The 25,948-nt window shown below is 41.7% G+C and overlaps 1 protein-coding gene and 2 long non-coding RNA genes across 6 annotated transcripts in view; 1 reads left to right on the top strand and 2 right to left on the bottom strand.

Moving 5' to 3' along the window:
• LOC147654583 (uncharacterized) overlaps positions 1–24,465 on the bottom strand; it is a 99,769-nt gene extending 75,304 nt beyond the window's left edge. Inside the window, exon 1 of the long non-coding RNA XR_015282694.1 lies at positions 24,146–24,465. This is a non-coding gene — a long non-coding RNA (uncharacterized LOC147654583). The remainder of the gene's footprint in view (positions 1–24,145) is intronic.
• Positions 1–25,948, top strand: part of EVA1A (eva-1 homolog A, regulator of programmed cell death) — a 212,224-nt gene that overhangs the window by 80,420 nt on the left and 105,856 nt on the right. Inside the window, exons 1-2 of one of the 3 annotated variants that reach the window (XM_023924303.2) lie at positions 1,954–8,101; positions 11,543–11,695. In XM_023924303.2, the coding sequence (XP_023780071.1) occupies positions 8,077–8,101; positions 11,543–11,695 (178 nt within the window). In that variant the 5' untranslated portion in view covers positions 1,954–8,076. Of the gene's footprint in view, positions 1–1,953; positions 8,102–11,542; positions 11,696–24,510; positions 24,667–25,948 lie in introns of those variants that run through there. The other 2 variants (XM_023924302.2, XM_086875653.1) reach the window with 2 other exon arrangements.
• Positions 1,925–12,739, bottom strand: LOC111927435 (uncharacterized). Of its 2 annotated transcripts, none has more exons than XR_002863583.2 (4): positions 12,637–12,739; positions 11,843–12,018; positions 9,304–9,451; positions 1,925–1,960 (listed from the first exon to the last, which is right to left on the bottom strand). It is a non-coding gene; the product is annotated as an uncharacterized LOC111927435 (long non-coding RNA). The 2 variants fall into 2 exon arrangements; XR_002863582.2 differs by lacking the exon at positions 12,637–12,739 and adding an exon at positions 12,183–12,450.

Raw genomic sequence — 25,948 nt, 5'->3', positions numbered from 1 at the left:
ATACAGTGTTAGCACTGTCATGCTGTGTCCCTGGAGTGTCTGCCTTTTGGTGAGGATGTGTAATTTATTTTTTTTTTGCTAGAGGTACTTCAAAACCTGTGCAAACAGCAGAAAACCATTAGTGCTGCCAGAACTATTCCAGCTAACAAAGAACGGTGAAGAGTCCTGCTCCACGTTGTGATTTCATGGCTTTTTGTGAAATGGTCAGGCCTGCTCATCAGATTTCAGCTAAATTGGCTGAAAAATATAGAAAAGACATTTTGGAAGGACCACCTAGGCTTGCAGTGAGTGCCTCTTGTTCAACTTTTAATCTTCCTACAACCCATTCCTTCAGTATTGAATCCTGTGTGGGCTTTGCCGCTGGCTTTGCTTGGCTGGGGATTGCATCTTCTCTGTCAAATTCAGAGAACACGGCCTGGAAAGCCACATCTCATCACACATCCTCAAGGCTTGCATTCCCCAGACAGAATCTGTAAAATGCTGTGAGCAGGAGCAGAGGGCTATACAAAGTAGAGAGCTTTTGTGGAAGTTTGAGATGAGAGCAAAGAAAGACCTAAATGTATTCCTGGTCGCTTTAATGCTGGTGATTGATTTTAGTGCTGGGATAGATCGGTAATTCAGTAGTCATCAAGCCTTTCAGAAAAGCATTAATCTCCTTCATCAGACAGGTTTATTGGTGGCAAGAGAAGTTCACTGTATTGTTTGCTGCATTGCTTTTTGGTGGGACAGGCTTCCCAAAGCAGAGAGATGGAGTTGGGGATGTTTAATGGGCACATCCCCCTGGCCCAGCCACTGAGGCAACAGAACGAGCCTTTTGCCTCCTGCATTCATCAGCATCAGCTCTCTCTTGCTTATCTGTATTATTTCAAAACTCTTAAGGTGGTGCAGGGAAGTGGAAATTTATAAGGGCAATAAAACCTCAGGCAGCAACTGCTGTGGTGATGAAAAGGTGTAAATAAAAGAACATTGTAAATAACAGAGGACAGATCTATCAGCCCACAATTGGGGCCAGAGAAATGCAAATGCTAATGATTAATATTGTTTTAAGCTGTTGATGCGCAGAGATTTTCAGAAGCGGTCAAATAGCCCTATCTCTGTAGCACATTAATCACTTGTCTGCCAGGAGGAAGGTTAACAGGAACATGTGATTCCAGTATCAGCAAATGCAGAGATTGTTGTCAGTTTAATTATAAATATGATTGCAATATTAATACAATGTGTTAGCTAATGTAATAAATGGAAATATATTATAGCTAATGTAATTATATTACACTGTTTTTAATGTAATCATAATTTCCTGCCCCTGCAGAGAAAAAAAATGCTGCTGGACCCTGGAGAGTTAAAAAAAAAATAAAAAAATCCCATTTTTCTTTCAAACATAATCAGTCCATCCTTATTGACATAATTAGGAGTCAGTGAAAACCATGGTGTTTCCTACTATGCTATATATACTATATAGATATAAAGATTCATTTTACTGGATCAGGTCTCCAGTATCCAGATGTGAACTGCTAAAAAAGACAAATTCTGAAATCTGCCTAAATTGTATAAATGCTGGAGCTGTGACTTTTACAGACCCTCTTTGTCCATTGTCATTTAAGTTTTCTGTGGGATTGGAAAAAAGCCCCCAATGAACCAGGGATAGCAATACCCATTTTTAAGCCATGTATTTTAAGTGAAGAACAAGGAAGGATTGGACCATGGTCTTTCAGCACTGGGACAGGTGAGTCAACAGCAGTGCCAGGAGGAGCTCCCCGTGTTCCTCAGGAGATCCAGCCCATCCTTGGGCACTGGGGCACCTGTGGTGCCTTTCTGTGCTGATGGCAGAGGCTGTGTGGTGGCTGCTCCTTCGGGTGTCAGAAATGCTCTGGCTGCTGGCAGAGGGAAAATGATCTGGGAGTCTTCTGAGAAGAGCAAGGAGCGTCCTTGGAGCAATTAACCGGAACACAAGGAAACCAAGCTGTGAAAAATGGAGCCCATAAGTCTAAATCCCAGCACAGTGCTACTATGGTAGAGGTTTGCGAGCTCTGAACGACAGATTTCAAGATTTTCTGGTGTACTGCTGAAGAACTGAGATGAGAAGTGTGTCCCAGAAACCATATTTTTAAAAGCAAATTGAGACGCTGCAAAGGTTAACTTGTGTGGAAGTTTGGATCTATTGTATTGACTCCACAGATTAAACTGTGAGCACAGTGCTCACAGAACAGAGAAGTAAATTTGTACAGCACTTCTGCAGAAGGTCCTATATATGGACTTATTCAAGACCAAAAATATAGACCATTTGTTCTCAAATCAAAGTCTTTTAGGGAAAGAAGAAAAAAAAAAAAAAGAAAAAAAATAGAGAGAGAAATAATAAATCTTCTCTGGGGTATTGTCATGGTAATAAACTCTTTCCATTACTGTGCATTTCCTCATTATTTTTTCAATATCTGTCCTACACTTGGTTTGCAAATTAACGACACATTTTTAAAAGAGGTATCTCCTGATATTTTCAGTGTTTTATCATACTAATGGTGTATCAAGCTCTTCTTACACACTGATTTTTCTGACTACATCAAAGGCACTGTAGGCTGTCACCTATTCATGTCTCTGCCATGGGACTGGGACTTCTAAAGCATCCATGATGAATTTTGGAAATTTGGTTACTATATTTCTCCCAGCTACATTTTTTTTTCTTCTTAGGCAAAGCCATTGAAGAAATACTGTGTATTTAATTATTTAGGACAGTAGTGAACTAGTTTTTAATCTAGTAGACCTATTTTCCCATATTGTATGCTCTAGGCAACCCAGTGGGTTATATGTAAAAATATCAATCAGCTATCCTTTTAATGTTCCTGTATCAGAATTATTATCACCATTATTTTAATGTCTGGAGAAGACTATTTAAATGATATAAGACTAAGTTCTCCCTTTCAGCTGTTTTAATAATAACTTTAGCAACATTACTCCAGATTTATGCAATCACTGGAAGAGCAGAACAAAACTGCTGTGAGCATGGTGCTAATGAAATCTTTTGCCTTACATATCTTTAAGCTACTTTTCCTTAGTGCATCTCTCCCATCTTTTCACTGGAGTACAAAAGTTTTGGCTGTGCTTCCCATGTTGCATCCTATGGTGTAGCTAGTCCAGATTTAAGTCCATGATAGCTAGCCAAGTTTACAGTTTGCAGTTTATTAGTTGGCTGCTCTACAGGTCATAAATCCATGCTGGTTGACTGGTGGGACAGTGCAACGATTACAACCAGCTTTGGCACTGGTTTGACTGCCTTCTGAAATTGGCTACCAGTTCCTAAAAAATGTACGGGGACTTCACTACATTTGTCATCTGGATGTTTCTGTCAAATTTCACTGAACTTCATCCAGCAGATCTTTGGAAGCAGGATTAAGAAATGGAGAGGGAGAGGTTTAGGCAGCAAAGTACCGGTAAGTCAAAGCTGCTTCAGAAAATCAGCCCAATTTCATTAATGGAAGAAATAGGAAGAGAATTAAATTTGTCCTGGGCTCACAGGTATTATTTTTAACTCCTATCTCATAGTCTAGGGCACATATTTTGATTTTTTCCTTTTTTTTTACTCCTTAGGTAACCATATACCTCTCTTTATCCATTAGAAAAGTGCAACTAGGTGCATCTGAACTCTACTTTGGAAATGAAATGTAGCAGTTAATTTGCAGTACTGCCAGCCTTTTCACAGTAGAATATAAAAGGACAACTACTTCATACTAATGAAAGTGACAGTGGGGAGAGGTGCCTTTTAAACACTGCAAATTGGATGGGTGCATCAGGAGTGTAATTTTAAAGGAATCTGACAAGGTCGTTTGCAAAAAACAATCTTCTTACTTGTCAAAAGGGTTTCAGACCTCCAAAACTTGGCACTCTTGAGTTTTCAGGGTACTTGTGAAGTTGGCAGACTGCCTTTTTAATGTGATTCTGGGCTGTCATCTGAATTGTATCTTTCAGGGTTTCAGATTATCTCCTGTAGAAGTAAGCAGCACATGCCAGGCTGCCAAGGGTGGCAAACTTCAGCTCTTAAAAATTAAATGAGACCATCTTCACAAAAGTTTTCTCAAGGGAAAATGGAACTGAAATAATGTTAAAAGATACTTCCATGCAAATGTATGAAATGTTAACACTCTTTTTTTTTTTTTTTAATGCTCCAAATTAAAGGTAAAATCCTTTTTAAATTCCTTTGAAATTAGGGAGTTACCAGGTAGCCCACAGTAAAATGCTTGTGGGGGAGTGATAGTGAGGGCTGTACTCGAGAGCTCTGGAGACCTTTGCTGTCCTGGAACAGTTTCCTCCACCCAACCCTCCCTAAGGAAATGCTGACTAGATTGATGTGAATCTATTCAAATCCTGATATGAACAGAAAATTCTCATTAGTAGCAGGTTCACATGGATAAGGAGGAAGCTCTGGAACTCAGGATATAAAGTGCATGTCATAAGTAAAATTACAAGAAAACAGAAAAGAAAGGAGCCATAGCAATGTGAACTGGTCTAAATAGTAGGTTTTTGTCATTGAGAGAAACTTCTGATCTTTGTTGACTTGTCCCCTGATAGGATGAGGGGTAATGGCTTTAAACCACATACCTAACCTAAATCTACTCTATAAAAAAGGATTTATTCAGCCCAGATATTAGGAAAAAAATCTTTCACACTGAGTGTGTTTAGGCCCTAGCACAGGCTGCCCAGAGAAGCTGTCCCATCCCTGGAAGTGTCCAAGGCCAGGTTGGATGGGGTTGTGAGGAGCTTGGGATAGTGGAAGGTGACATGACAGGAGTTTTGAATGGGAGGACCGTTAAGATCCCTTCCAAGCCCAACCATTTTAGAAATCTATGAATCTATGATTTACATTCAGGGACTTGAAGGCCAGAACTTGCTTATATCTTTCAAAGCACAAAAGAGGATAAAATACTGAAATAACAAACACATGCTTGAAATGAAAAATTAGTAAATAGGATATTTATTAGGATATAGGAAATATTCGTAAATAACAGGAATAGAAGCATGGGGAAAAGCTTTGAAGTGGTGCATCAACTGGAAAATAATCTTTAATACAATTGTTTTCTTCTCTGCAGGCTGTAGTAGCAGTGAATGCTGTCCAAGGCACCTTTCCTCTCACTGCTTTGAGATGCACTCCCTTATTTTAATTTTGTGATGCACTTAGTTCTACTTAACCAGAAAAATATTTTCTATATTTTACAGAAGTTCCTGGAAATTAGCTGATTGTGGAGAAAAAGAAAATATAAACCAGGGGTCACAGGTTGCTGGGAAGGGTACTGGATGGATATCTCCAAGATGAGCTGCTCAAGGCCAGTGCTATGCACAGCACTCTTATTCAAGGATGCTGCTTAGAGGTGTCTGACCTAGTGTTTAATAGGTTTTCTGTCTTGGAAACTCATTTTCCCAGTTCTCACAGAAGAGATGAAAACAGGTACTCACTATACTCATCTCTCACATGACTAACAGGATGGCTAAAACAACTTGCCCAAGGAAGTTGTGAAGTCTCAATCCTTGCAGGTGTTAAAAACTTGAAAGAATATGGCCCTCAGCCACCTGTTGACTGTGGTCTGAACATGGGGATTGGCCCAGACATTCTCCAGAGGTGCTTTCTGTCCTCAGTGACTCAGTGAATTATGGTCTGGAGTGACTACATCCACAGTAAAAAGTTCAGATTTCCATGGTTAACCCTTAATTTGGCTTCTCTCTTTAGACAGACACAAAAAATTGCCATGTGGTGGCTTTTGCAATGTAAGTATTCTGCCATGTGCTGAAATCACCAAAATCTCACCACACGCATTATCACCATCTTTATTATTTGGGGCTGGCTTTCCAGTGTCCATAAAAGTTTGTTGGATTTTAACTGGTGGTTAAAAGGTTGTGTGTTCCACTTGTGTATTTCAGCTGTTGCACTTTACAATCAGTCCATGTCTGACAGGTGCAGGAGGAGCTGGAGCAGGGAAGAGTGACACGAAGCACTGGAGGTGTAGGTTAGGTGTAACCCTAACCCCATTACTTGGGGAGAAAGTGACTGGAAGAGAGTTCTCCTTATGCTCTTTTCCACAGACCAGCACAAACCACCACCCATTAATTAAATATAGCCATTTGTCAGCTGAAGGGAATTAGGTGATGGTAGAATGGGTGGATATAATGAAGAGTTATGAGTTTCAAGGCAAGAAATGTTCTTTGTTTCGGATGGCATGAAGAGGAACATATAACAAAGCTGGGATGAATCTGAGCAAGGCAAAAATTGGGTTAAAGAGAAATTACTGACGAAGGTGGTGTCCAGTTTGGTTCTGAAGTAGCACCTTAGGTGCAGTCATCTTAATTTAACAATTATAACCTAGATAAGAAAGTCTTCTATGGGAAACTTGATAAAGAATTAGGCAAAAGCATCTCTGTTTCCTACAAATTCACTTTCTTTTCTCAGATCCTCAATTCTAAGATTTAAATCCTTTAGGATTTTGTGGAGAAAACAGATTTCTCTTTACATGTATTTCCAGCTCTTTGATCTGGAAAATGGGGTCAGCTATTATGCACTGATTTAGTGAAGTATGAAATTTCGATTAGCAAATTCCATAATTTTTTCCACAAGTTCTGTTCAAAAATATCATTTTAGGCAAGGTGAACCTCTGGCATTAATACATTTCATCATTTTGTTAGAAACAAAATATCTTTAGGGGCTTTTATGTCTAAGGTCTTGCAGAGATTGAGGCAATTGACATTTAGTTTTGATCTTCCAAATCATGATCATTCAGAAAATTCTTGTGAGCCATAAGTGAAAATGTTCTTAAGATACTGGATAAATGTAATTACTATTGGTCATACAGGTTAATATTATTGTAGACATCCAATAATTACTAAAGGTCTTCTTATTGACTTTATTGTTTGAGAGAGACCATTTTTCTATTAGAAACATTTATAATTGTTTTGCTGTAATTGTCCGAGCTAAGTTACAATTGTGTCACATAATGACCTTTAAAAATGTGTCTAGAAAAGCCTGCAGCTGTTTCTTCCTTGGGTTCTCTCTACTGAGTTATATTTAAGCCAGTGTCTCTGAAACCAGGCAGTAATAAAAGGGATATTATCCTTAGCAAATATCTTAATCATGGTAAATCTCTGTTGCCCTACAAATGACTGCATGGGGGATTAGAGTGGAGTAAGCCATTTGCTGAATATCACTGCCACCTTTCCGAGGCCATTTAAGCGTGTTTAATTTTTCAGGGTGAAACATGAAACCTACTAATACAAATGTTTGCATTTGGCCTGAATTATATCCAGACTGTAACAGTTAGAGCAGGCTTAGGACCAGATTGTGAGTGATCTGTAGGAGGCCAGTTCTGCTTGGGAGAGTGAGAGAGAAAAATGCATTTTTGTTCCCAGTCCCAGCTCTCTGATGTCACTTACGCTGCCTCGCTTCTTTTCAATATTTATGTAAGGCTATCATGGGGTGAAGTACCAGTAAATATATGGATGATGCTTAGCTCTGTATTTTTTATTATCAGTCACAGTCCTTACTGTCATCCAGTGCCTGGGGCTGTGAGTGTCTGGCTCAGGTTCATCCTGGCTAAAAAGGAAGTGACAATGCTATGGAGTACAAATTCTTTCAGTGGCTTGTGTCCTCCATAGCATCATTAGCTATCTGTTTGTTCATGCAGATTTTATTTATCAGGTTGCCCAGGAACACTGAGACTCCTTTTTTTCCAGTGGTCAAGCTTAAGAGAATGTTTTGGGAGACTGAAGTATTACAGTGCATTTCATGCTTTCTTTTTTCCTTTCTTTTAACAAAGCAGTGTCTTGTCTCTGTTCCTGCCCAGGAAACTTCAGCCATAGCCAGTTTGGACTCAGCCAGAGCCTTGGGAACTGGCAGCTCCAGGAGGTGCTTCCTGGGGCAGAATCCAGTGACTGTGAGGTGACACCTGTTTCAGGTGGCACAACCCTCTTACTCCACACTGCAGTGTGCCAGGAACACATCACCCACAAGCTCCCCTTGCTCCCGAGGAATGTGTACTCAGGTTCACCTCCCCAGCTCGATTTCTTGAGCTTTCCATCAGGCAGCTTTCCCCATAAGCCCTGAACATGACTTCCCAGAGCAGCTACGAGGGTAAGAACTGTGAGTGTGAGAGGCAGTGTTTTGTTGTTCATAGGATCATGGAATAATAAAACAGTTTGGGTTGGAAAGGACTTTAAAGACCATCTCATTCCAACCCACTTGCTATGGTCAGGGACACCTTCCACTATCCCAGGCTGCTCACAGCTCTATCCAACCTGGCCTTGAACACTTCCAGGGGTGGGGCAGCCACAGCTTCTCAGTTCCAGTCCCTCGCTACCCTCATAGTAATAATGCAATAATTTCTTCCTATCACCTAACATAAACCTGCCTTCCTCCAGCCATTCCCCCCTGTCCTTTCACTACATGTCCTTGTGAAAAGTCCCTCTCCAACTCTCTTGTAATCCCTTTTGGAGCTGGAGCAAGTTGTTGTTGATTGCCTCATTTGCATCTTCAGTGAAGGTGTGGATGTCTGTCCATCCCAGTGTTCACTGTGCTCAGTGCAATATTCTCTGTGTTTAAATCCCACACAAGTTTCCAGATGACAAGCCCTGACTTTGAATGGTCAGCAGAATTTAATATGTATTCTAAGGACCTTAAATGAGACCATAGGATGTGTGGTTAAGCAGTTATACTTGTTAATTGGGAGATGTAGCTAATAATAACCAAATTTAAAGAGGAAATTGAGTTAGTGCCTGTAAGAAATGAGACATTCACAGTGGACCCTCTCATTAGAGACTTAAAAACTATTATTTTTCTAAACTTAATCACCTATTTCATTTTTCAACCACTTCAGCCAGGCACAAGCATTCTTTTCTGTGACAGTGATTTAACATAAATTATGTGTGTAGCTTGTCCGATTGGAGAGTTTGTATCTTTGTGCTTTTAGCTTGAATGTGTGGTTTTTCCCTAAGGAAAATGTAAATTCTGTTAAGTGGATAAGGTTTTATTATACTCTGTTTTCTAGTGTATAGACAGGTTAAAGCTTTGATTTAATTTCCCTCACAGAAGAAACAAAATTCCTATGGGAGACAATTATAGGTGAAGATGAAACCCCTTGGTGTGTTCAGTGTATCTTTCAGATACTTTCATGGTGATTTTGAGTGAAATACCTACATAGATAAAATGGATAGAATAACAGAACTATTTGGATTAGAAAAGCCTTCTAAAATCATTAAGTGCAACAATTAACCTGACGTTATCAAGTCCACCATTTAGTCTTCACAGGTATACAAGGTTTCTTTCTTTTTACTTACTCTGAAGGTGTGAAGAGCTTCTATTTTCTGATTCCAGCCACTGTTTCATACACTCAGTGTTTGTGGGTTTATCCCTGTGGCTACTGCTGAGGAATGGCAGCTCTTTGCAGAGTCTCCCATGAAAGTGAGGCCTTAATTGTGTCTTCACCTAGAGAGGTGGATCAGAAAGTGTTTTCATGTTCACTAAATATTTTAGAAGGTTTTAAAGTTTCTCTGCAGCAGGATAAAAACTAGAAACATTCAGAGATTTTTGTAAAAAGGCTGCAGAATGAGAAGGAAAATGATGTACTGGAATAGGGTCCAAGGTTAAGCTTCTCAGCTGGACTGAAGGTTCAGACCAGGGTTTTCACATTCCATTTGATGCTCTCATCACCAGATAATTGCCTGTTTTGAGGAAGCTGGTTTTTTGGCTTCAAAAAATTACTGGAAATTCAAGTAGGAATTTCCAGGTTGAGTGTGAAAAGTCATTTTGTTCTCATGCTTTTAAATCAGCATGCCCCTGTTTTGGTGTAATACATGTTTTCTCCATGAAGATTCTCCTGAGAAAATCTAATCTAAGGTAGAAATTAGCCCTTCTTTGAACATGGATTAAACCAGATGACCTCCTGAGAAGTCTTCCAATCTAAATTCTTCTATGATTCAGCTTGGAAAGTTCACCCTCAATCTCTAATAAGGAAAAATGATTCTTGAACCTAGAGTTAATGTACAGTAAAAAATGTCACAATGAGTGCTGAATGCCATGGTCTAAAGACTTATGTATTATCTTATAAACTAATTGTTAGCTAGTGTTCTCAGTTGCTGAGTAGTTTTATGCATATGGACTTATTCTAAGGATATAGATATAGATTAGATATAGATATAGATATAGATATAGATGATATAGATACAGATGATATAGATATAGATATAGATATAGATATAGATATAGATATAGATATAGATATAGATATAGATATAGATATAGATAGATATATATGTGTGGTTTTGTGTGTGATATTAGGCACAGAGAACTGTGTAAGGGAAGGACAAAAATCATGTCTATGCCAGTAAGTGACACAGGGCCAGGGACAGCTCCAGGCACTGGATGACGCTCGTGTGCTCTATGGCACCACTTTGACCTGGTACAAGCAGAAGCATTCAAGAGGAAATGACTGATTGTGCTTGCAATTTTACCATGGGTCACAAACCCTTCCCATTTAGCTATCTGGATGCTGTTGTGGCTGCATTTCAAATGATAAATAACATAAGGATGTGGAAGGTCATTCTACAGGGGCCAGGGAGGTTGAGGTTGTATTCCTGGCTGTGCCCTGAGTTGCCTGGGGTGTCCACAGACATGCCACTTCAGTCTTTTTTGTCTCTTTATGCCACTTCCATTTTCTTAGTGTCTTTCTTTCACATGTGTAAATGGCTTGCTGTAAAAACTCAGCTTTTCAAAGTAGTTTTTGTTTTCTGTGGTATGTTGGCAAGCACATATGGGAAGGGCCTATTCTAGGCTGGGACCTCTAGAGGTTCCCATAATCCAAATAATAATGGTAAAGACAAGGGAGTGACATGTGATTTCTTATGAAATGACCATCCAGTCTCCTTGAGAGATGTAAGCTGAGCGATTGTTCTGTGTGTACCAGCTTTACAAGAACTAGAGTGCCCATTTCAAGAAGGATTTGGGGACAGGGTTCTGCATATCTGTGCTTGCAACAGGCAGGAGCAGCTTCCATAATTATTAAACTTAGTATAACTTCTATTGGATCTGCCATGGAAGAACTGCTGTGAAAGAAAAGCCATGGAACATGATTCTGTTTGCATTTGAGCTGCTGTGATATAGAGTAAATGCCCGACACATGAAGGACTCCTTCATGGATGAGATAGGTTCCTAAAGATGGGCTTTCACCCTCCCTTGCCATATTACCATGTAGATAAAAATAAAATACCATGCCTCCTCACTTATCTGTCTGCCAAATGAAATCTTAGGCTATTTAACAAAGCTGACGTGTGCTTGGTTAGAACACATTAATTAAATGTGTTGGTAATGCCACAGAGGGAATGTGTAATGGGAGAGATCAGTGCTCCTGTAGCAAATGCAGTGCTAAGGCTGGGGTTGTGCTGGGAGCTGAGGTGCACCCTGGGCCCAGAATCGCTGCTGCCTCTGCTGAGCTCACCCCATGGGGAGGTGGGAGGGTCCTGCCCTGCTGGGAGCCCACCTGTGGATCAGCTGAGTAATTAAGTGTTTGTTTGCTTCCAGATGAATACAAGAGTAAAGTAGCCTGTGAAGATGACAAGCTGAGGCTGAGCTGTAAGAAGAGCATGGTGATAGCCATTTACTCTGCTATCTTTGGGAGGACACAAGGAGGCAGCCTGGAGTGCCCATACCAAAACCTAGGGATGCCCATGATTGGTAAGCTGAGGAATATCTTGATGACACACTGATGTGGGCAGGGTGATTTCATTTACTGTCATCACAGCAGAGCTGGCACAGATCCTGGTCAGAAAAGCAGGACTGGGACATGTAATCTGCCATGGTGGTGCTCCTGATGTGTGGTACCTTGTCAACCAGGGATGAGCTTCAGCATGAGCAGCAAACTGAGGTGCAGCTGTATGTCCTAGCTGAGTTCCCAGGCCACAGGCTTTTCACAGATTCATCTGATTATATGATTGAAGGTGCTTGAATTTCTTGTTCAATTCTCTGTCTTCGTGGTGGTTCACCCACTGAGCCTCTGCCTGTAAAATGGAGGAACATATTATCTGGGGATGTCATGTACGTCTGCAGCACCTGAAGCCTTGACATTGCACTTAAACTTTCAGTGAAGTTAAAGCAAAGGAGCAAAGCAAGCTTAAAAAAGCAAGCTGTTAAAGTTCATCATGTTATGGCTGGCTTACAGTACCTTCAAGTATCTTCCTTACTCTCAGACTATCAGAGTCTCTTACAGTCATGAGTTAAAGATAAATAATTGAAAAACATTCACTGGAACTGTCTGTTCTTGAGCTGATGTGAAATGACTTTGAATATTTTAGGCTGTGGCAGAGAAAGCAACAGTCACAGTACAAAATCAGGTGCTCAGCATTTGTCATAATTCTCTTCAGAGCTGAGAGGGAGTTAAGTGGTTTCCCCAAAGGAATTGCCTCCAGAGAGGGAAAGGATTCAGAGGACACCTCACAAGGAACCTTTATCTGGTGCTATTGTCTGTGCTGGGACCTGCTCAGCTGTATCTGAGGATCTTTGGCTTCACAGCTGCTGATCCAGTGCCCTTAAGGAGCTAAATGCTATTAAAATGGAAGCATGTCAAGTGAGTGCTTGGAAATATGACACTCAGATGATGGGTGTCAGTAGAAACCCACAGGTGGAATGAGGCCAGTCAGGTTATTTGTGCAGCGTGGCGAGTGGCTTCTATAGCTGTGCAAATCTGAGCATTTAGAGCACAGCTGAGTTGTGCAGGGTCTTCTGAGGTGACCAGTGTTCTTGGATGTGCTCCTGGTGTCCCCCAGTTGCCAGGTAGCAGAGGCCAAAACAGACGTGTGTGGCAGGTTAGCCTTGGTGTGGTGTTTGGGATGGGCTGAGTGTGTGCACTGGGTGCTGAGGTGAGAACTTGCCAAGTCAGTGAAACAGGATGGGTTTCTGGAGCAGACATGAGCACCCCACTCTGTTGTCCTTGCTGACAGAGCAGGAGCTGGCACTTGCCAGTGACAAGGTATCAGCACAGGGACCCGCTCTTCAATGTCAGCATGAAGCAAAACTGTGAAGCCACAAAGGGTAAAGTTTTACCCTTCTTTGCCCAGCTGCAAAGTCATGAAACTTGTACTGGCTGAGAGCATGGACCAGAAAATGGGACAGGAGGCACAAATAGGGAGAACAAGCAATGGGCTCTGACAGCAGGGCTGCATGTGCCATAGGATATCCAGCACCTCTGTTCTCAAACTGGCCTTGTGAGCTCTACAAATTCGGATGTTTGCCCAAGGAAATGAGGTGTCAGATCCTAGAGTGCAGCACACAGTCTGCTGCTGGGATGAGGCAGGGCCTTGCTCAAGTGTCAGCTCCTAAATGAAACTACTTACAGGACCAGGCTCAGTATAAGACAGTGTACTGCCAAGTCAGGAGTGGGAATGCAGGGAAAACTATGCTAAAATCCAGCTCAAGGTTTTAAACTGTGAGCTGATGCTAAAAATGACTGAGTTGTTGGACAGGAGCAAATATCCACATGTTTGGAATTTCTGGGGTCTAAAAAAAATGAAGATTATCTGAAGTCAGAGTGGTGCTCCTGGGGTGCCGTGGGAGTGGGTGTGTGCAGCCTGCATAAGAGCAAAGGGAGGGTGGGAAGGGTGTCTGGAACATCTGCTGGCTGCATGCCCTGCAGGGCTGGGGAGATGTGAGGAACTGCTCCGTGGAGCAGTGATTTCCTCAGGCTTCCCCAGCCATTTGGGCACTGTGTGTGTAGGGTGAAAGACAGATTACAGCTGTTGATGTTTCCTTGCACGTTGAAATCCTGAGCGAAATGTGGGAGCGGGGGTGAGCTTACCTAAAAGAAAACTGGGGGTGAGCAGATGGTCATTGCCAATTCACCATGCTCTTAAATCCCCACTGTGTTTGGGAGGGGTTGTTCAGATGTCTTCAGGTACAGCTCACTGATCCCCTTGGCATAAGGCAGTCTCTGCTTCTCCCTTCTCTGCCAGTGTGAGCTGCCCCAGTGGGGCAGTGCTGCAGGAATGGGGAGGTGAGTTGCGGCTGAAGTTCTTCTCTTGGCTCCACAGAAGAAACTGGAGTAGGATCCTCCTCCAACACAAATCAGCAAAAAAAGCACATTCACACTGTGCTTCCCCATGGCACCCTGCAAACCTCCCACTCCTGTCTCCAGTGACAAGAGCAGGTTGTGCTCCCAGCTTCACGAGTGGTTGTGGGAGCAGCACTCGGTGCCCCAGCCCGCTTCACAAACTGCTCTTCTCACGGGCCTGCCTAGCCCAGCAGGCAGCTCTGTTCCTTCAGGAGCAGGTGGAAACATCACAATTTATAAATCAAAGTTACTGCTAGCTGGAGAACATTTCCCTGCACGTTTCCACAGCCCTGCAATGTGGGGAGGGCTCCTCTGTGGCAGCCTTTGATCCCAGACATTCACAAGCTGATCTTACAAACATGACCGTATGAGTCAGACTTTGCAGCAACATCCAGTTCCTGCAAGGCAGAACCCAGCTATGTTCTGTACATGGGAGATTTATTCTGTTTGAATTTCATGGGACTGATGATTTGTGTCAAGTCTGAGCCTTGGCAAAGGGCATTTTGCTGGGAAGTAGGCCCTGCACAAGTTCGCAGTGATTATTTATATCCATGCAGCCTGAGCTACTTGATGAGTGAAGAAGTCATACTTGCCCCAAAAGCGGTGAAGATTATCTTTTCTTCCTTTTCTAATGAAAAACAGTTCAGAAAATTTTATTTCATTTTTCTTTCTGTGGACAAAATGCACATTTGGATTGAATTTAGAGATATACAGCTTCTACAGGTGAGACTTTTAAAGAACTGAGGTCTAAGATGGGCAGGACAGGTGGCCTAATAGAACATTGAATATGTAAGGTAAATCAGTTCAATTTGTGTTGTTTCTGCCTTGAAAAACAAGACCTTGTACTCCTGTAAAAATGTTAAGGAGATAAAGCTCACTATCACTGAATTTCCTGGATTCTACTTTAGGATATCAGCTGGTTTCAGAGGTATCCTGGTGCTGCAGTCCTTTTAACCCAGATACTGCTGTGCTGCTTTTGGGTGATGAAAGATCCCAAGTCATCCTTCATGTGCCATGCCATGCCATGCCAGATACATGCTTTCTCTTTGTGCAATGTCTATGTGAACGTGTTTAGCATCTGTGAAGAGAAAGTTATGGTGGAGAACTTCATCCTGTCATTGTCATGTTAAAGTGAAAATCTGTCAGGATCCTCCTTTAACTGGAAACATGCTGAAACTTATGTCTCTGACCGTAATGGGAAACCCCTGCAAACAGCTGGAGCCTTCCTTGAATGCCTTGGGAACTCTGAAAAGCTCCTAAAAGAATTTGACCTTATTTGTAACTCTCTTAATAAAGCCTCCACTTTGCTGCCAGCATGTGCAGAGAGCATACACAGAGCATGGGGAGGTCTCTGGGGAAAGGGCTATTTACAAGCAATGAACCATTAATATCCCTCAGCCAAGTGAGCCCTTTGCCCCCTTTTTCTGCTGTTTACAGCTGCCTTTGCCTGCATCTCCCCCTGTCTTGTTTATTCCAAGAGAAGTAGTTTAAAAAATGGCCTTTTTCTATATGTGTCTGAGTGCAAGGTAACGATCTAATTAGGAGACTGAGGAGGAAGATCTTGGACATAAAATGATTACCCTGTTTATTGCTTAGTGGAGCAATATCTTTGGTCATATTCAGGACACCTGAGTTGTTTATATTATTCATTTTTACAGTAGCTCCCCCCCTGAACCACAGAGGGTGAGATGGACATGTTCAGCTGACCTCTAACGTAGGATCCAGGACTCCTTCCCAAGGACTCTGTCTTTTTCTGTCATGTATACAAAAAGCCCAAAGCAATTTAATTGCTCATCCTGGGTAGAAGGAATCTGGGCTTGGTTTTGGAGCTGGTGCAAGATCGTGGGAACCCTGGCTCCTCAGCCTTGCTCTGGGTCCTGGGGTGTGGATTAAGCTGAGTACTCTGCTGGGACTGAAATGTCCTTGTCACTTAACATACAAGTTGTCTCCTGTGCCTCTGTAAAGGGGAGAAATGAATGTGTTTACAAAGCCCTGAGGAAACTCATATGGTCAGTGGCACTCTCTGACTCATGGGATCTGATAATGGAAGAGCAGAGGAAGGAATTCAGCAGAGCCCATGCTTTAGGTGCTTATTCCCTGGCATTTTCATTCTAATGTAGGGACAGAAGGTGATCCAACCCAGTCTGTTTGGATTTCCCCCTCTTAATGCAGATGTATATAAGACTTAAAGCAGAGTCCTCATATAAATATTTATTATACCATATAAATAATGGACCCTTCTGATTTGTTTATCTGTGACCAGATCTAGCATGTGCATGAATATGAAATACATGCATTAAAAAACCCATTTTATTCCAGGGTACATGTTCCTGCCAGCACAAGAGCTGCCTTTAAGAAACTGCTGCCCCTCCAGCTGTGCATTTCTGGCTCTCTTCTGCTTCACCATCTATGACTGTTTTCCACCCTGTTTCTATCAGGACAAGGTTGTGGCTGTGCTCTAATTTTAGTCTTAAATAAAATGCTTAAAAATAAAAAGGTGTTTAAAGTGTGGAGCTGGACCAATGAGGAGTAGTAACCCCTGGCCCTGAAGGGGGAAGCAGGGGGTGGCTGGGGCTGCAGGAAGGGATGGGATATCCACAGAAATCTGTGCTGGTCAGACAATGCCATGTAGCACAGCTGACCTCTGTCAGATCCAAGTGGCTGAAAGACTCTTGTGCTTCATCCTGGTTTCTCTGTCTGGCCTTTAAAGCAGCTGCAGTGTTGGGTCTGTGGGATGAGCAGCAGTTGTGGGGGTCAGACCCTGTCATTCCTCTCCCCAGAGCACACCAGGTTTCCAAAGCACCCCTCCTGTAGGTGTGACTGTGTATGCTTCATTTACTTTCAGGACAAAAACTACTTTATTATGTGTATAGCTCATGATTAAGAACATGTTTTTAGAGGCAAATCTGTTTGTATGCAATAAACCCCACAAGTATCCAAATCTGAAGGATAAATAAATATCAGTTGCTGTTTAAATCATATATCATACCTTATTAAATTTAAATTGAAATGCAGTTCCCATTTAGAATGCTGAGTTAAAGTGGGACAAAGCCTGCTTTCAGAAACTTGTTCTTCAATTTTAGATACTTTATATGTTTCACTTTTTGTCTCAAAACACCAGGAGGTAATTAAAATCACTTTACAGCTGTTTCTAGAAAACTCCAACTATTGTTGGATTCCATAGAGCCATAAAAATGCTTTATATGAAATTGTTTTTATATGCACACAATAGCTATTAAAAAAATAATTAAAAAGTCCATTCAAATGTGAGTCTGGACAAGATCTTTCTTTAAACCAAGGTTCAAGTTGGTTTTGAAATGCTGTTTACAGTGGAGTATGACCCCACACAGTGATTGTAATTAAAAATTCTGAAACTAGTAATTTAAATGGGACTAGCCTGCTCTGTGATGTTATTGGTGTGATATTTGAAAAAGTAAAGTATTTGTATTAGTAGTATCACCTTCTTTAGTGGCTGATCTTATAAAAGATGCCTACTACCCATCTATTAGGGAAAAGCAGCCCCAAAATACAATCCTAACAATAAAAGGGCAAAGTTTAAGAGATTTAAATGTAGCATCTCAGTTTGTTTCCATGGAGTTGCTTTGAATGAAAACGAGCGTAACTTGTTCAAAACTGATAAAATTCCTCTTAAACTAATTCAGATGTCACTCAAGAATATTGCAAAATTGCCATGATGAGAGCCTGAGAAACAAAGGTAATGTGAAACCTGTGTTTGCAGGCACGCCATGCTTTATTTTAGGAACCAAGGGCAAGAAGTGACTTGCAGGCTGTGTCAGCTGGGTAATCTCTTTAGAAAATTGGTCAGTCCTGCAGCTTGTGAAGTTCAGAGCTTGCTTCAGCCTAGCTCTAGGCACATGTTGAGTATCCCCACGTTCAGGAGAAGACTTTTTTGGGCTGTAATGAATAGGAAGGAGAAATGAACTCAAGGATTTCACAGAGAAGTAGATATATTGAAAGCACTATCCCTGTCTTCTACTGAGTGATGCTAAAGCTGTTACCTTCTTTGCTTCTTTTCTTGAAACAGCCCACAAGCCACTCTGCTGCAAATTAAATAGTAAAATTTAACTGTCATTGTCACACCAAATATTTTTTATTCTTTGAGACTTCTTGGAGCCATGTTTGAAGCTGTCCTTGGATTCTCACTTCAGCCCCCAAACCCGAGAAATGTTATTAATTTGCTTAACTTTGCACACTCTGATTCAGTTCCTGCAAAACTGGAGGCTCATATATTTTATATGAGTTCTGGTTCCAGATACAAGGGTGATAAGATGATTTAAGTTCACATTAATAAACCAAGTGTTTCCAAATGTAACTATAGGATCTGTAATTAAACCTGTAATTGATCCTTCAGTTGCAGTCTCTAAATGTGATTGGCTTATTTCAAGATAATTTTCTCTTTTCTGGCCTACTGCTGAAGTTTCCAAAGTTTTATGGACTGTGTGGTGACTAATTTTTCTCTCACTTTCTGTAAAACATACTTTTTTAATGTAAATCTGGCCTTCTCTGCACATCCTTCTAATGTTCAGATACAGATTTCCTTTCTAGCCATTTATTTTCAGTGACATTGTGCAATAGATATGTTCTATATACAGCTGTATCAGTGTGAAATTCTCTGCTGCTATTTGTAATATGATGTTGACCATTTATCATTTTACAAATACCAGCAGGGATCTTCACCATTTAATTGTTTTGGGTTCCTGCTCCTGAGCTTCTTCTGTGTATGTAAATACACTTCTGTTTCTGTATCTTTTTTGTTTAAGGGCAGTCTTTGGTTTCTATTGGCTGAACTTCACACTGGTTAGTCTTAAGGATACTTAAGTGTTTGTAGTTTGGTTTTCTCCCTCTTGCCTTGTGGATCTAGATCCAACTCACTTCTTTTGTCCTCTCTCTAGGCTTGTGTGCCATGGCAGGGAAGAGAAATCCAGTGTATTTCAGTTGCCCCCAAATGAAACTGTGTGACAACTATATACTGATAAAGAAATTACCTCCCCAGGCTGCTGAATGAGAGAGAAAGTGGACAAAATCCATCTTTATTAACAGTCTTCTGCACTGGCTTTTAAAGACAACATCAAACTTAATGGGCATGGGCTAAGTTGAAAACGCCTGGTGTTTGATGTACTGCACAGCATGCAGACTGATTCATTGAAATTCTGTGAAGACATCCTTTACAGGCTGCTAGATGGCTAATTTTGTCTGAAGCTGAGGCTTAGACACCTCTAGCAGCTGCCCCTGTATGAAGGAACTGGTGTTTGTATCCACCACAGCTAATGGAACATCTTTAAAATATATGAGAAACTGCCCAAAACCAGGAGAGCTTCCTTCCCTCCTGCTTATGACAGAGGTTCTTTTTCAGATTGAAGCAGTCACTCCTAGGTAAAACATGAAGGAATTTAGGCAGTTGCCTCACCTGAAAGGTTGGAGTTACTTCCTGTTTGTGTCCTTTTTACCATTCCATTGAAATTTTGCTTTCTCTTTTGGCTGACAAGTGGATAACCACAGCACTGATTCAGACATCTGTCATCTTTCTTTGCAGGAGCCAAATTTCTCTCTTCTTAGTTAGTTGACTCCTTCCATCTTTCATTCTGTCCACTTGGATTCATAGCTCCCAGCAAGTAACTTTCCCTCTTTTGTTCTTGAGTGGGAAATCAGGCTGCGTGTTTTAGAGAAAAATCCTGTTCTGTGCTTGGGAGGAGTGTCCTCCTCAAGCTGTCAGTTGTTTGTAAATTACTTCCTTTAAGGGAAAACTTAAATTGATCCTTTCACCTGCTCCTCAAAAGATAGCAAGGAAAGCTAGGATTATGCTGATTTTTTTTTTGAGATTTGGGTCTACTCCTGATGCATTTACATGAGCCAAGGCATCCCACAGAATTTGTCTCTTGATCAGGTACCACCAGTCCTGTTCCAGCTCCTAAATGCTTACTTTGTATGTACTGCTGGAAATAGTATTTTAGGCAGTGATCCCCTTTCTGAAGGCTTTAATTGTGGCCAATCACTTGGTCCTTTTGACACCTCAAGGCTTTATATTTTCGTTGTGGAAAAAAGTAGAGTGTAAATGAGTAAATGAGTGTCCCATTTTACTTGAAAATTCACAGACTCAGTCTGACTCATCCTCCTTTGAGTGGGTGGAGTTTTTTCTCAGGTACCAGTTTTCTTTCTTTTTAAAGCGCATGCATGTTGGGTTGAGCACCATGTCCTGCTGCCTCTCCAGATCTGTGGAAAATGGACACCCTGTGGAAAACTCCTACCTGGCAGCTTCAGAGCACGCTAATCTACTCAGCTGACCAGCTGTGTGTGGTTCTGCTTGCTCTGGATAGCTGGTCTCATTTGTGCAGGAACCCACCTTTGCAGGTTCAGTATGGGTGTGCCAGGTGAGTCTGATCATGAGCAGATAAACAGATGGACAGCTGTTCTTGAACATCTGCAATATGCCCAACTTCACTGTGGGATTAGTCACCCTTCTCAAAACTCGGGGTTTAGATCTGTTTGTGGATCCATCTGTGATGGCTGCTGCCTTGGAAGAGGCTCCAATCTCCAAGAGATCATCTAAAAGCATCTAAAAGTTACCAGAGCATCTAAAATGCAAAAATTAAAGAGTTTGGAAGCATTCTTTCAAACCCAGATAGGTTTTGCAATCAAAAACAGCAATGCATGGCTCAGATTTCAGATTTGGATGTGTCACCCTTACTGGAGAAAAACAAGTAACACTGAGTAACCAAAATTAAGGATATGATTAATAGGCATTGGCTCCAGTTTCTTTTATTTTTTTTTTTCACCAGGAAGAGGTAATAAAGAAATAGTCATGCTGGGAAGCAGCCTTAGACTGACTAAAATCCATTCATTGTGGTGAGATTGATGATATGGACATTACATCACCGAGACCAATTCCAGTTTTAAAGCCAACGCGGTCTGCAAGCTGCAGCTGGTAAAATCCTCCATCATGGCTTTGTTGCCCTGGTTTGGGTTTTCATCCTGACAGAGGCTGGGCTGATGGAGTAGATCAAGGAGTCATATACTAAATGCAACTGGTTAGGTGAATTACCCACTGAGGACTTAGATTGAGGGCTGTGAATTCCAGCTTGCCAGTGGTTTGCATTTGTGATGTGATCCTGGGAAAGGGAATTCACCTTGCACCAGGAGCAAGGCTGGAGGGACATGCAACTCCTCGAAAGTGGGGCCAGAGGTAAAGAGAATAAAGTGAACTGATCCTACTCCCCCACAGCCCCTCTTTAGCTGAAAATGCCATATTTGAAAAGCACAGATGATACCTTTAAACACTTTCACATGTGAAAGTTTCACCATAGCCAGGATTCGTATATGCTCTCTGGCAGTGTACTGAAGCAATCCAATACTAATGAAAGCCAAGGGTAACTCTGGCCCAACCCCTCCAAGAGGGCTCTCTATCATCTATGAGGTCTTAAAGCAGTTTTTATTGCTGTATCATGGGATTTGAGCTTTGTGGGCTTTAAGAGGTTCTCGGCAGGGGCCTGGCTCAGCTTAGCAGTACTTACCTCAGACTTAGTGATACGGTGTTGGCATTTGTGAACATCCTTCCCACATCTCTGACACATGAGGTCACTTGTTTGTTACTGGTGCTAGGGTGGTATCTCATAAAACATTTGAAATTTACATTTAGCAAGCAAACAGGCAGCAGAAGAAAGGAGATTGTAGAATATAAAATCATTAAGGTTGGAAAAGACCTCCAAGATCATCTCCAACTGTAAAGTTGCTGTGAATGAGCATGACATCTGGTACACTTAGTGCAAGGTCTAGTCTCCCACTTCTGAAGACCTGGAAAAAAATGAATTTGGCCAGCTGAAGGGGACCACAGCCCAACTCTGCTGCACCACTTTGCTGGGCTTGGCTTCCCTGCATCTTTTTGGCAGGATAATTGCATATTTTATGGATAAAACCCCTCTGTTTTCTTGCCTCTCTGAGCTCTGAGGATGGGCACCTGGAGGTGAAGACTTCTGACCTGGAATCACCTTCTGAAGAGCCACTAATATAATTTGAGCTCTCACTTCAGTGAGCTCCCCAAGAACTTATTTACATTTGGAAGTTAAATTACCTATTTGCACTTCATAACATCCAACTGGAGTGAATTCAGTGTTTTTATAAGTCTGAGACACAGGGGTAAAATACCATATTGTTCCTTCTAGAACTCCAAATGAGACAGTGGTGGCTGTGATTTATGAAGGTGCTGTGGTCTCATCAATCACTCAGCCACCTCTCAGATGTACTATTGACATCTTCAGTGCTCGTTAGTGAGGGTATAAAGATGTTTGAATATGACATTTTGGCACCCAGCTAAATGAACTCCTTATCAGAAACCCTTTGAAGTGTCTTAGGAAGATGGTCCCATTTGGAGGTTTTGACTGCTCTTGCATTTTTCCAGTTCAATGTGTTATGTGGAGGATGAACATGTTGACAGACCAAGAAATCCAAGATGAGATACAAAGCTAATTTCAGTGTTGGTGTAGTCCTCCCTCAAAACACTGCAGGCTGCTTGCCCTGACCTTCATGGGAATGTACAAGGCACTTTTGCTTAGAAATTGTGTGGAGGCAAAATCAAGGAAAATTCCCTGTTGTGAGCAAAAGGAAGTCTTTGAAGTGAACACTTGGCCAGAATTTGTGCCTAGACTCCATTTCTTTTTTTTTCAGGGCTAGAAAAATATGATTGTTTCCAAGAGAATGGCTCAGGTCATACCATGGGGAAAATGAGAAGAGTATTTGGATTTACCATGTGGGAGACTGTTGTCAGTAGGATTTAGATGGATCTTGTAACATGGTTACCTCAGATGACTTTCTGCCACTCCTGCATTCACCAGATTCTGGTGTTCATTAGGGTCTAGAGGTCAGGGAACACAGTAAGGCTTGTAAGGTAAGAAACCTTCACTGTGTTATATTGAAGTCACTGTAGCAGCCACTTATAAGCAGCCAGAGATTGCTTGAAATCTTCAGTAATGATCTGGGACAGAGTTTGTAGGTGGTACCGAATTGGGCAGGACACTTGTTACAGCTTAACTAAAACACTGAAGCGTCCAGTTTGGGGTTCTCCAGGTAAAGAGAGATGTTGGAAGACTGGAGCAAGTCCAGTGAAGCTCTACCAAGCTGGTCAGGGGCCTGGAGAATACAGCATATGGGGGAATACTGAGGGACACAGGGCTGTTCAGTTTCCACACAAGAAAGCTCTGGGTGGGATCTTAGTTTATGTTTTTTACTAAGGAATAGGTAGTTCTACAGAAGGCTGTTTTTGGAAACACACAGAAGGAAACAGCAGATGAACACCAAAAGCAATAAACATGAGTTGCAGCAATAGAAACCTGATTACATACAAGGAAAAAATTCTTCACCTGGAGAGAGGCTTAGCTGAGGATCAAATGTCCAAGGAGTTTGGGAAATATTTCTCTGTGGAGATTTTCAAAACCTGCCTGGGCTAATTCCTGAGCAACCTGATGGTAACATCATAGCTGGCTGTTCTTTGGGCAGGAGGTTGGAGTGGATAGACTCCAGATATTGTTTTCAGCTAAATTATGGGATGGTTTATGTGCTGCAGTCCCAGCAGGCAATATTTCCCCATGGATATATTTTTTCATCCTATAGTTTGCAAAAAGTCGATGTAAAAGAGGCTTTTAAAATCTTGATGTCCTACTTTCTATGTGAGGGCCTTTCATCTTCACCTGTAATTGAAGCATAAAGAGTTCCTTCTTCTCTTCTGCTCACTTTGGCTGATGCAGGGTGAGCTGGAGCAGCAGTTGGAGAATTGAGGACTTCACTACAGCTGTTTGTGACTGTGGTGGCCTGGTCTGTGCCCAAAGAAGTTTGGTGTCTGGCCTTACAGGTATACTGGTAATTGAGTAGTATCAGGGGCACAGGTACTGGAAATAGATCTGCTCTGTGAAACTGTAGCATGGTCCATGGTGTCATGGAGTTACTTTACCTTTAAGGGAGTTGGAGTTGCTGGGAAGTGCTTGGAGTCTTTTCTCCTGACCAATTATCGGTCATTGCTGGGAATTGACAGCAGTTTAAGCCATTGAAAAGTGGGATCAACTTGTGAACCCTACCTTAAAATGTAAAAGCAGAGCTCTCTGGGCTCTCTTTGTTTTCTGGCTGTGAAGGGTGGCAGAGCTCCAGGCCTCCCGTTCCCTGCCCAGGCCATGCGGCCAGGCGGGGATGGGGCCGGGCCTGCCCCGTCTCCCGGCCGGGAGATGGGGGGGCCTGGGGAAGGTTTTCCCCGGGCCCGGGCCGAGCCGATCTCTGGCTCGGCTGCAGGTTTTGCTGTAACTAATTCACTAGAAACTGCCCAGTGAAGAAAGAGAGAAGCCCTGGACTTGCAGCGGGTTGGAGCAGAGACTACACGCTCCAGAGCAGCCATGAGGAACCTTCCGTGGCAGACGGCTCCAGCTCCTGTTCGGCAGAGATCCCCAAACCATCTACAAAAGCCTGGGCAAGATTTTAACTCTTTCATTACCCAGATGAGACTTGCGGATTAATCTTTTTATCCAGAGAGAGAGAAAGAAAGATTAACATGAAAAGAGACTTTATAAACTACCAGTGACAAGAAAGAAAAGAAGCTTCAAGAAAGGTAGAGAATTAAGAAGATGCTTTAATTAAGCTGAAATATCTCCCTGTTAAAACTATGGAGATGGACAATAAAGTCCTGAAAAGAACTCCTTTAATTCATGATATAGGATCTAGAGAAGAATAGTGTTCAAAGTGTAAATTTGAGTAAAGAGTAATTATAGTATAGTGAAGTACTAAGAGATTAAAAGCCTTGAGAGGCCATGAGAAAACTGTTGAGAGATTTGAAGCCCTGAGAGGCCATGAGAAAACTGTTTTCTAGTGAAGCTCACAGAAACAGATGAAGAAGACTTTTTTTTGCCTTTGAATAACTTATCCTTAAAAATGTTATCTCTAGACACATGGCCCATACTTACTTCAGAGTGATGTGAAAATGGGAGGAGTGAACTCTAATAATAGCAGCTCTGAGCAGCTAACATTAAGGCAATAGAAAACTATAACAAAAATAGTTTTCTTGTGAGAAACTCCATAAATTAACAGGAAGAAACTTCTGTTTCTCTATAAAGACTGGTGAACATACTAGCAAGAATTAGGACTGTTTTAACCATCAGAGTTCCAGAGTTTTTGTCTCTGTTGTCATGTGAACAAGAGAATAGTGGGTGGATAAGAGATGGAAAGGTTTTTCTGGAAGTTTATTCTGGTGTTCTTATTATTGTGGTTTGTCAATAAACTTTCTTTTTTTTCCCTTTTAAGTTGTATGCCTGTTTTGCTCTTATTCTAATCCATATCTTACAGCAAGAAGTAAATAATTTTCTTAGTTAGTAGTTTAAAACCACGACACATGGCATGTTGTCTCAGCCCAGATAACTCTCCTAGGCAGTCTGGGAGATCACAGAGTTCTGGAATGGTTTGTGTTGGAACGGTCCTTAAAGATCATCTTGTTCCAATCCCCCTACCATGGACTGGAACACCTGCCAGGTTGCTCAAAGCCCCAAAGATACAGTGGGGACCTTCTATAAAATGACTATTAGGACTAGCCCTGTTATATATCAGGCTGTATTTCCTGTTTGGAGTAATGCTAGCTGGCAAAATCATTCTGAGGTACAGGGTATCACTTAAACAAAGTGATATTAAAAAAATAGCACCCTTTGGTTTCCTGATACAAATGCTGGTGCTAAAGCAAATTTGTGTGGAGACTGTGGCCTGCTCAGAACTGTGTGGGAGGAAGGAGGCCATCAGTACCAGGCCATGACTAGTGATGGCTAGAGAAGCTGTCAGTGTGAGGGTATATGACAAACAGAACCCCAAGAAGCATTTGATGAATCTACAGATTTGGCATCTGAAGA

Source organism: Cyanistes caeruleus, chromosome 2 (genome assembly GCF_971803275.1).
Source record: "Cyanistes caeruleus chromosome 2, bCyaCae1.hap1.1, whole genome shotgun sequence".
NCBI lineage: Eukaryota > Metazoa > Chordata > Aves > Passeriformes > Paridae > Cyanistes > Cyanistes caeruleus.
Note: the sequence above shows the minus strand (reverse complement) of the source record. Positions and strands in the feature narration are given on the sequence as shown.